Source organism: Erythranthe guttata, chromosome 7, assembly GCF_056151865.1.
Source record: "Erythranthe guttata isolate IM_541 chromosome 7, IM_541, whole genome shotgun sequence".
Lineage (NCBI taxonomy): Eukaryota > Viridiplantae > Streptophyta > Magnoliopsida > Lamiales > Phrymaceae > Erythranthe > Erythranthe guttata.
This window is the reverse complement of record NC_142539.1, coordinates 14,863,148-14,874,651: the sequence shown is the minus strand read 5'-3', so window position 1 is coordinate 14,874,651 and position 11,504 is coordinate 14,863,148. Positions and strand designations below refer to the sequence as shown.

Here is an 11,504-nt window from a genome sequence, read left to right as displayed (position 1 = left end):
TCTCCCTCTCATTTAAATCACCACTTGCATGAATAAAGTCAAAATTCAATCACGAATTTATGCAACCTCTTTCACACGGACGTATCACCTAATACATTTTTTTTTCCAATATCTTATGTTATTTTGTTACCAAAAACAAAGACCTCTTAATAATTCAATTTTTTTTAACACTCAAATAATCACTAAAAAAGATTAAATGATATATGGTGGTAATTTTGCATATAAAATAACTTAAGGTAGTTTTTCAGCAATTCGATATAATACAGGGGTACTAATTGCAATAAACTCCAGTATTAATAACAAAATTGGGATATAAATAAGTGAACTCTATAAATATAAATCAGTTATTTCAGAACAAGATTGAGTATAGTATAATTTCAAACTATATATTTACACATGGCCGCCTTATCAGCAGTTCCTTCCATGGAAGACCTAAAGGTCAAGTTACAAGAAAGCTCTCTTATCTTCCCATACAAAGAAACACCGAAAAAATCGATTTTCTTGTCCAACATCGATCAAATCTTGAACTACGATATCCCGACAGCCCATTTCTTCAAGCCAAACCCAGATTTCCCGCCGGAAACAGTGGCCGAGAGGCTCCGAACTGCACTGGAGAAGGTGCTGGTGCCGTACGATTTTATGGCGGGAAGACTGAAACTAAACCGGGAATTGGGCCGGCTGGAGATAGCCTGTAACGCGGCGGGAGCTGGCTTTGTGGTGGCTAAGTCCGATGTTTCTCTTGATGAGATTGGTGAGAACCTCGTTTATCCGAACCTCGGATATCGACAGCTGGCTGTGCAGAGATTGGATAGCTTGCCACCTGAAGTTGACCAGCCACTCTGTGTTTTTCAGGTAGATTATTATATGCATGCGTTTCTTTCTCTCTCTAGATCCTACACCTGGTTAAATACATTATATAAATAACTACCCACATAGGTGTTTGTTATTATATATAGATCAATGATGTAAAACTACGTGGTGCATTTCACCAGGTGTAGGTTCTACAAAATCGTCTCTATATGTATGAAAAAATTGTGTTTCTTTAATTTGTATATATGAAGGTTTTTTAGATTATATATTTCTTTACGGTTTTAAACCCTAGATTTACACATACCCATATGTATGTGTGCTTAGTGGGTAATTATTTATGTAGATCTACCGTTTAAAACCACATAGTGAGTTTGGTGTAGGATCTCATAAACCTGGGTGACTAGGAATAAACCGTATGATCGTGATATTCCACCTACATATGTTGCAAATAATACATTAAATTTGGAATTGGTAAGTTAAGTTGTTCAATATACTAGAATATTTTTTTCAACAACTCAAGCTAAACCTATGGGGGAGAAAATGGATGATTAAAGGTTTTGTAGAACTACATCATGTAATTTTTAATCGCCGATGTACACATAATAATACATACACTCATGTGTATGATCAGTGGATAGTTATTAATGTAGATCTACGGTTTAAAACTACATAGTGTATTTCACCAGGTGCAGGATCTCATTAGCCGATGATTAAATTAAACTTATTTAACTTAGATATATTCGTTTGGATCTTACACGTTTCTAATACAACTTGCAGATTACCTCATTCAAGTGTGGTGGATTTGCAATTGGCATGTCTACGAATCACATCTTATTCGACGGGTTAGGCGCCAAAGCATTCATCGAAAACCTAGCCTCCCAATCTTTTGAAAACAAACCCTTAGCTAGTGTACCCTACATCGACCGTCGGATTCTCGCCGCTAGATCTCCACCTCACGTGTCCTTCCCACACCCCGAGTTCCTCAAGCTCGACCTCCCTGTGGGCCCGGGGTCAAGCCCCCCCGTGTTCGATTGCAGTATAGAAAAACTAGACTTCAAAATCTTCAAACTCACCACAAGTCAAATATCCCAAATAAAGGACAATATTTCTAAGAGCTCCAAAATTGCCAAAATTAGCACGTTTTCGGTGGTGGCGGCCCTCATCTGGCGGTGCAAAGCCTTTTCCGGCAATATCGAGTATAATAAAGATACGGTTTCGACTTTGCTCAATGTTATTGACATTAGGCCAAGGGTGAACCCCCCATTGCCATCTTCGTACTCGGCCAACGCAGTGCTTCCCTTGGGAGTTTCGGAAACTTACGAAGAGATAAAAAACGGGCCGTTTTCGAAACTTGTGGAGATTATCACCGAAGGGGCTAAAGAGATGACGCACGAGTACGTGAAATCGGCTTTTGATTGGTTGGAGTTGAATAGAGGGATTCCTCATGGGGATTACATGGTCAGCTCATGGCTTAGATTAGGGTTTCATGAGGTGGTGTATGCATGGGGGAAGCCGATATACAGTTGTCCGGTGGTGAATCATCGGAAGGATATTTGTTGGGTTTTTCGAGATGCCGTTGATGGTGGTGTGGGTGCAATGGTGGCTTTGCCTTCTCAAGAGATGGAAAAATTTGAGGCTGTTTTTCATGACTTCTTTGCTTCAATATAATATTGGTTCGAGTTTGGAAATTCATCAATAATGAATAATTTGATGTGTGCATGCAAATATGTAATATTGTTCTTTGTGTGGTTTATTGTTGTGTGTTTAATTGGTTTTGATTGTTCATTTAAAGTGTTTCATTTTGGATATATGTGTAAGTTGTGTACTATAAATGTCCAGTAGCGAGTCTAAGAATTTGTTATATGATGAGTTTAAAATTTTCAGTGGTTCAAAAGAAATTTTCAGTGGTTCAAGAGCAGCTTACATAAAGAAGTTGTAAGGATTTTTTTGTTCAATAATGTAGGACAAATTAAAACATAAAAATAGGAAAGATGAAAAAGAAAACAAATTTTTTTCCGACTTTTTTGCACTAACTTAATTTTTTGGGTGGGCCAAATAAAAATTAGGTGGACTGTTAGAATTTATTTCGTGCAAATATTAATTATCTGTGTTAGATTCAGTTATTCGTTACTGTTGCGTAAAGTGTTGTAACAATTCGTAAAACAATTTGTAACAACATAAATAAACGAGACACAAGTTTAATGTGGTTTGGATATAACAAGATTTTGTGTTGTCATGAGCGGCTATGGGGACGGCAATGAGTGCGGGTTTTCGAGTCTGAGACTCCAAACCGACCCGGTTGGGGCGAAGTTGTGTAAGTTAAACGATTCTTGATGGGTAATGAGTTTTAGTTCCTAGAACCGGATGATTCTGGATCGGGTTACGAATTTTATTGAACCGATCTAGAACCAACCCGTATAAATATATTATATTTTGTAGAAGTTAATAAATATAATTAATTAGATAATTTTATTACTCACTTTAAATTACTTCCAAAATATTGCATTTCAATTTTGAGATTCTTTTTTTTTTAAATATACAAGCTTTTAAATTATTTCCAAAGTATTACATTTTAATTTTGAGATTTTTTTTGTTAAAATATACAAGCACAAATATTATGAAGTTAAAAAATGTTAAACTTTTTGTTCGATATTAACCGGTGTAGCTAGCAGGTCTGGCGGGTTAGACCGTTTAATTCGGTATGGGTTGGCGCGAGTCTGGGTTTAGGCCAAAAGAAGTTTTTTATATATTATTTCGTGGATTCAGATCTCGAGTTTAGACAAATCCGCTCCAGAACCGACCCATTGTCATCCCTAAGAGGAGCCTGATCTAACTAGTTGACCAAAAGGGGAGGGGGGGAAGAAATTAACTAATCATGTTTGGACTAGAGCCCAAATTTGTTGTGTACATTACTTTGAAATCCAAACTGATAACTAATAAATCTACGATATGAAATTATTATTTGATAACTTATTTAGAATTTAGATATCAACATATAAAGCAAAACGGCTAATAAATCTTGTGTAATTATGCTGAGGTGATACAAATGAAATCACATGGATCAAGATTCATTAATTAAGTTATGATTTAGTTGGTATATAAACGGTGCCATATTGATATGAATTTATATGTATGACTAATTTGGAATAGAATTCCAAAAAAAATATAAACTATAATTAATTATTCAAAAAAACAAAATCTGATACTGATATCAATTAATTGGTTTTATTAATAGGTACAAGAAATTAATTATCAAATTAACTAGTCATCAATATTTAAAATTCTCTAGACATGAGTTAGACAGTATATAAATTCAAACCCTAGTTTCATTTTTTCTCTCACCACCTTTGAATAACACTAGAAAAACATCATGTCTAATGTTGTCCCATTTTCTTGCAAATTATTTCTCGTCGCTATCGCAATTAAACTATGTACGGCGACAGCATACAACGTTGTCGATTTTGGGGCACGAGGAGATGGAAAAACGGACTCAACATCGTCCTTTCTTAAAGCTTGGAACGCAGCATGCAACTCGGATGTACCAGCTGCTGTAATGGTTGTTCCAAAAGGAACATTCTTGGTGAAATCGATATCGTTTACGGGTCCATGCAAAAGCAATATGAAGCTCTTAATACACGGAACTTTAATTTGCGCCAAATGACTATCGATTTTTTGGCTCTAATGAGTTTTGGATTATGTTCTATCGAGTCAACGGGCTATCGATCTTTGGTGGTACCCTTAATGCTAAAGGTTCTAGTTTGTGGTCTTGTAAGAGTGGAGGAAACAATTGTCCGTTCGGAGCAAGGGTACGTTGGTCATTTCACATTTTACATTTATCATATTTCCTTTTGTCAGAAAAATACCCTTTTTCCTTTTTGTAATTAATTATTGAATGCGATGATTTGCAGTCGATATCGTTCCAATCATGCAATAATGTGCTAGTTAGTGGTTTGAAATCTTTCAACAGCCAAAGAGTTCATATTTCGATCAACGGATGTTGGAATATGTTTTTACAAAAAATGAAAATCGTTGCACCAAGTCGAAGCCCTAACACGGATGGAATCCACATTGAATCTTCGACGGGTATTACGATTAGCAACAGCAATATTGGGACAGGAGACGACTGCATATCCATCGGGCCGGGCTCCATGAAATTGCGGGTGGATAAAATTTCATGTGGGCCCGGACATGGCATCAGGTACTTTGAGAAATTAAATTTGAAATGGGCCAAGCCCAAATAACTTTTGAATTTCGTCGATTATGGTCTGCAATTTCTGACCTTTAAATATTTTTTTGGTTCCGATTTCTAATACTTTAAATGATTTAGGAAGCTTTAGGATATCAAAATGGGTGATTTTGATCATTCAAAAATCCAATTTTATAATATTTTTTCTTCGTTCTGATTTTCAAATTCACGATTCGACTATGTCGAGAAAAAAATTTGGATCTGAAAAAAAAATTGTTTTCTAATTTGATTGACAGCATTGGAAGTCTAGGTCGAAATACAAGGGAGCACGGAGTGCAAGATGTGAACGTCACGAATTCAATCTTCGTAAAGACAGAAAACGGCGTTAGGGTGAAGTCATGGCCGAGGGCAAGTGACGGATATGCGAAGAATCTTTTATTCAAGAATCTCGTCATGAAAAACGTCTCGAATCCCATAATCATTGATCAAGACTATTGCCCTCATCAGAGTTGTTCTCCTAAGGTACATTTACGACACTAGCGCCGAATTTAATATTTATCCGAGGGCTGTTCGAAGTTGAATGAAAAAAAATATTATAAGTAACATATTATATATGGAAAAAATACAGTTTTCACGCCTCACCGGTTTTACATTTGGTCCCAAATGTTTGCAAAATACACATTTGGTCCCTCGTGCTTTAATAATTTAGTAGTTTTAGTCATTTCCGTCAATTTACCGTTAGTTTGTCAGGTAAGGAAGGGATGGGCACACCCTCGATTTAGTTAGTTTTAACGGAAAATTGACGGAAAAAACTAAAACTGTTGAATTTTTGAAACATGAGTGACCAAATGTGTTTGTTGTGAACATGAGAGACGAAATGTGAAATCGGTGCAAACGTGAGAGACCAAAACTATATAGAGAAAAATACAGTTTTTGTCCCTCAAGTTTGCACTGATTTCACATTTGGTCCCCATGTTTACAAAAAACACATTAGGTCCCTAATGTTTTAAAAATTCAACATTTTTAGTCATTTCCGTCAATTTCCCGTTAAAACTAACAGAATCAAGCGTGTACCCATCACTGTCTTAACTAACGGAGTAACGGTAAATTGACGGAAAGGACAAAATGTTAAATTATTGGAACATGAGGGACCAAATGTGAAATCGGTGCAAACTTGAGGGATGAAAACTGTAATCCCCCCCCCCCCCCCCCCCCCCCCCCACACACACACACACACACACATATATATATATGTGTGTGTGTGTGTATATATATATGATGTTTATATTTGAATATTCGACTGCATGCAGAATTCAGGGGTGACGGTGAGCCAAGTGAGATTCGAAAGCATAAGAGGAACATCGTGGTCGCATAAAGCGGTAACATTGCGTTGCAGTTCGACGAATCCTTGTCGCGGAATAGAACTAAAGAACATTGATCTCACTTACATAAACCATTTGAAGAAGCCTACACTCTCGGATTGTGAAAACGCACGAGGTTTTTGTGCTGGTTTTGTCTTCCCAAAAGGTTGTTTGTAGATTTAATTTCCGAGATCATGTAGTGCTATTTTTGCTCGTATATTGGAGGGCATTTTTGAAGTTGTTGAGAAAATTGTTATAATACATATATATTTTTAATGCATTTTTGGTTTATAAGTAAAAAGTAAACTTCGTTGATCCATTCAAAAAGTCTTGTAGTCCACTCTAGTTATATTTTGAAAAAAATTGAAAAATATTGAGAGAAAATGTAGTGTGAATGAAAATTTAATAAATAAAAGTTAAATAAGAAAAACAATTTTTATTTGTAGATATATAGTAGAACTCAACCTGTGACATATTAAACAAAAATGCAATGTTGTCAGAACCGAACCGGCCATGGAACCGGACGACCATTTGGGTCACGGTTTTATAGGGTCGAACCGGATCAATTGGGTTTTTGATTTTTTTAATATATTATTATTATTTTATTAATTTTAATATTTTAAAAATATTATTTTCTTTACATTTTTAATCTTCCACCTATTATTTTCAATTTTATCAATCTCACACCACTTTTTACTATATATTTTTCCATTCTTTATTCTTCTAATGCGGCAATTCACCACCGCTATTCGATCACCCATGACCGAATCCGGCAATTCTTCGACCACTCATGACTAGATCCGGCCACCCATCACTAAGTCCCGTGTAGATTCACTCAAATCTAGTCATAAATAACCAACTTAGCGGTGATTTGAGATGTTTTGGCCGAAAACCGGGTTTTTTGACTGACTCGCCGGTTCTCGGGTTTTACTCGGTCGAACCGGATTTCGGTCATTTGACCCCGATTTTCATTTTTTTCCGGGTTTAGAGGTCAGATCGGACTGCTTCGAAGCCAGGTCACGGTTGAACCGGTCCGACCGGCCGGTTCGGTCCGGTTCTAACAACATTGCAAAAATGTACCTACTTACCACTTGAACCACGTACAACTTTATCTTGTCAACATTTCGCATATTCTAACATAATATATTGGATCAGTATATAAGGAATTTTTTTTAAAAAAATCAAGGGTGCGCAGTTGCACACCCTAGAATTATAGTGGATCCGCCACTGCCTATAAGACTATAATGGTGGGCTACTATCGGAAGACGCCCAGAGAAGACGTCAAAAAATGCATAAAATAGCTTTTTTCGTGGATTTTTCTCTCTAAAAAGCTCTGTTTTCGATGGGCAAATATTTTTCTTGGATTTCACGGGTTGTTGATGTGTTTTTTGCAGAAGAATAATGAGCTTGAATCTTAGCTCCAAACCGAACCAAATTTCGTCGGAATGGTGGGGCGAAGCGGAGGCTGAGGATATGGAGGGAGGTGAGGCCGGAGAGAGTGTTCACCGGAAGGAGAGCGGCGGTCAACTATATTCAGTTTTTGGAAAATTACAAATTAGTCCCTGACTTAAGGAAGAAGAGGGCCTTTCTGAAACTTCAAGGGACTGAACTGAAAAAATTGAAAACTTTATTTGGGGCTTATTTTTTAAATTTATAATTTAAAGGGTATTTTGGTCTTTTCACGTAAAAAAATCGAACCCCAGTCTCACATTTGGCGACTATATCACACGACCAGCTCGTAGAGACCTTAATATCGTTGACTATGTAAAACAAGGGATATATGCTAATTGTTTTAACATAGGGACTTTCTTAGCCATTAGAAATTACACAGAAGTTCCAGATACTAAGCTCATATTTCTAATTCCTTTTTGAAGTGTTCCATTCAAAAAGTCTTGTAATGCACTGTTCTGTCGGTTCTAGACATTTTATTTATCGCAGTAGTTAAATATAAAGGTAAATTACGATCACCACTGAGTTAAAAGATCGAATTACGAAAAAAATCAACGTAACTTATTTTACACACACTTTTTTATTTAATAATAATTTTCTTTTTCTTTGTTGGTTTATAGAAGCTGCAGATATTCATTGTAAACTTTCTCCAGCATGTCCACTTCACTGGGTATTAATGAATCCGAGGGGCGGAGCATCGGCAGAATATAACCACCGCCGAGATCAAATTCCTCCTCCTCTCCGTCGCCACCAAAAACCCCAAACAGCTGCGGCAACTCCTCCACCGGCGGCACATATGAGAACCCAGGCGAAACTCTTGTCGGCTTCGGCATATACACCTTACTCTTAGGAGGATTATTACTTTCATTTTTACTTTGAGCACTCAACTCTATTAATTTCTCGTTATTGCCGATTTTATCCTCGTCAACCTTTACTATATTCTTCTTCTTCTTCCTCTTCGGTTTCTTTTTCTTCTTGCCTTTGGCGGCGGTGGCGGTAGATTTCTTTGTTTTTGGAGATTCGGGAGAATCTTTGTTGTTCTTGAGTTTCTTGAGAAGGTATGTGTTCCAGTGGTTCTTGATCTCGTTGTCGGTTCGACCCGGCAATCTGCCGGCGATCAGAGACCATCGATTTCCCAAAATCCCGTGGAGCCGTACGATCAAATCCTCTTCATCTTCGCTTATATTCCCCCTTTTTAGTCCCGGCCGAAGATAATTCATCCACCTCAGTCGACAACTCTTCCCGCATCTCAACAGACCTATTCAGTGGCGGAACCAAGATTTTATGTATGGGGGCCAAATATATACATATATCCGAGACTCTTGTAATGAAGGGTCTTGCAACCAATCATATAAGTGAATATGGTAAACCTACACTCTTGTATATTAATAGCTTGCAAATCATACGAGATGTGTATACTACAGTACACTAGGCTAGCTAACTATGTGTGACAAACTCTACCTAAAAACCGTTGACAAGACAAGCTTCTACGTAGATTTCGGAAGTTTGTAATGGATTACATTAATATCAATGTGGTACGTTAATTTCACAGTAATTTTAACTACAATTCCTTAGTCATTTTCGATAAATTTATAGTGGTTTTCGATGGATATGTAGTGGATTTTTCAAAAAAAGTTAAACATTATCGATTTAAAACTAAAATTAAAAAAAAATAATGAATAACCAATTTTTGTTATAAATTAAAATAAGGAAAACCATTAAAAAATCAAAAAGAATTGGAAAAACAGAAACTGAAATGGCGTAAGACGCAGAGAATTAGGGGAATTTGATATATATAAAAAAAAATTAATTGATTTTCCATAACAATATAATATGTTCAATTTCATTAAATAGAGGCATTTTGGATAATTCGAGTTAATTGGGTTTATGACTAATATCATGAAGACGAAATTCAATATATGAAGGGGTTTTGTCAAATAGCTTATATTTTTAATCCATCATTTTTATTAATTGTTAATTATTAAAAAAAAAATTAAAATATTATCAATTTCGAATACTGGATTCGCCACTGCATACGTATGTATCGAATATCATATATAATAATGTACTCACATATTATACATGTATATGTGTATGTATATGTGTGTGCAGCTAGGTGAAAGCTACCCTTGAATTAAGTATAAGAAAAAAAAAACACTAATTGCAATAAATAAGATTACCAGCTTTGTTGGGGAGAAATCTCCATTGGCCTTCACCATGTAGTTGAATGTAAGTGGTGAGCAGAGTGTCTTCTTCAGCAGACCAAGGACCTCTATTCAGTCCAACTTTTGAGCAACAAGGTGATCTCCCCATTAATTATTGCTTTATGTGTTTTTTTTCTTTTGACGAAGGTTTAATTTGCAATTTTGGACTCAAATATAAATATACAAAACTCTATTGTTATGTCTCCCTCACACACACAACACGTCAGGGGCGGACCCAGAGGGTTTTTCTTGGGTGGACTAGAATATGGGGGTGATTTATGAGAAGATTTTTTTTTTTATGGACTAAAATGTATAAAATTAGAAGTTTAGGATGATAAAAGTGCATTAATTAATACATAAATAACAAATAAATAAATTAAAAAAAAAATTATAGGGGGGTTGGGGCCACCCAGTATACTCCTAAGTACGCCCCTGCAACACACACTAGCACCTCATTAATACACATAGATAATAAATAAATGGGTAAATTACACCCACATCCCTAAGGTATGTTAAAATAACTTTGAGGTCCATGTGGTATCAATAGTTACACTGATCACCCCTAAAACATAGTTAGAAACTGGAATGATAATGCATTGGATACGTTATTCCAATAGAGTTCTAACAGACTATTAGTTTCAGGAAGCGGTGGAGACAACAAAGAGTTATGGGGGATTTAAGAAATGTTGCGGGAGCCATGTCACCCCCTAACTCTATATTGTCTCCACCACTAGCTAAAAGTAATAGTCCGTTATAACCCTAACGGAATAACGTATTCAATGCATTATCTCATTAGAGTTTCTAACTATGTTTCAGGAGGTAAATGTAATTATCGATACCATAGAGACCTTAAAGTTATTTTAGCATATCTCAGAGGTGTGGGTGTAATTTACCCTAAATAAATATTATTTGGCGCAGTATCCATAAGAATTGTTTTAGAAAGAAAAGTTTATTAGGTATTTTTGAAGTCACTTGCTCTGTTTTTCGAATTATTACCATACTACTGTATTATTTTAGTTATATATCTTAATCGGGTAACTACTTTGTAAAAATGTTTTAAAGGGGTATTTTGGACCCATGCAATAAGTACTGAGTTGAAGTTTCATAAACTGTCTGATTTTCTTAAAAGCAAATTACTTGGATTAAACTTTAAAGTATCCTTTGTAAGTAGAGTTAAACTCGAGGGATTATTTAACATAATATTGAATATAGATCAAGTTACATAGGGTATTATGTTACACCGAGGAACCATTCTTAGAGTAGTTGATGAGTAATATATATAATGACTAGTCTATAATTAGAACAATAAATTATTCTTTAAACTATCTATGTGCTAGTACTTATAATGGATTAGATTGTCTATGCTTCTTTGAATGAGATTATGTGAATTATCGAATTTCATTTTTTGTACTTGAATTATGTATTCTATTCCAGTGATATATATATATATATATATATATATATATATATATATATATATATATATATATATAT

The 11,504-nt window shown here is 35.6% G+C and overlaps 3 protein-coding genes across 3 annotated transcripts; 2 read left to right on the top strand and 1 right to left on the bottom strand.

Annotated features, from left to right (window-relative positions):
- The first annotated feature begins 347 nt into the window (after positions 1 to 347).
- Positions 348 to 2,679, top strand: LOC105950539 (acyltransferase GLAUCE). Its single transcript, XM_088821036.1, has 2 exons — positions 348 to 852; positions 1,588 to 2,679. The coding sequence occupies exons 1-2, from the start codon at positions 397 to 399 to the stop codon at positions 2,476 to 2,478; spliced, it is 1,347 nt and encodes a 448-aa protein (XP_088677162.1). The 5' UTR covers positions 348 to 396; the 3' UTR covers positions 2,479 to 2,679.
- Positions 2,680 to 4,180: 1,501 nt separating this feature from the next.
- Positions 4,181 to 6,534, top strand: LOC105950547 (polygalacturonase). The gene is given in 5 exon segments (XM_088820362.1): positions 4,181 to 4,459; positions 4,461 to 4,616; positions 4,719 to 5,008; positions 5,293 to 5,518; positions 6,307 to 6,534. Coding segments are annotated over 5 exon segments (1,179 nt in total).
- Positions 6,535 to 8,400: 1,866 nt separating this feature from the next.
- Positions 8,401 to 10,174, bottom strand: LOC105950586 (uncharacterized). The gene is made up of 2 exons (XM_012973952.2): positions 9,987 to 10,174; positions 8,401 to 9,064 (listed from the first exon to the last, which is right to left on the bottom strand). Exons 1-2 carry the CDS (start codon positions 10,117 to 10,119, stop codon positions 8,421 to 8,423), a joined length of 777 nt encoding a protein of 258 aa, XP_012829406.1. The 5' UTR covers positions 10,120 to 10,174; the 3' UTR covers positions 8,401 to 8,420.
- Positions 10,175 to 11,504: the final 1,330 nt, after the last annotated feature.

Excerpts from the sequence above, each read along its gene's own strand:
- LOC105950539 (XM_088821036.1), top strand. The coding sequence starts at position 397 with ATGGCCGCCTTATCAGCAGTTCCTTCCATGGAAGACCTAAAGGTCAAG. Across the intron at positions 853-1,587 it reads AGCCACTCTGTGTTTTTCAG|ATTACCTCATTCAAGTGTGG; the intron begins GTAGATTATTAT and ends TACAACTTGCAG.
- LOC105950586 (XM_012973952.2), bottom strand. The coding sequence starts at position 10,119 with ATGGGGAGATCACCTTGTTGCTCAAAAGTTGGACTGAATAGAGGTCCT. Across the intron at positions 9,065-9,986 it reads ATTTCTCCCCAACAAAGCTG|GTCTGTTGAGATGCGGGAAG; the intron begins GTAATCTTATTT and ends GCCACTGAATAG.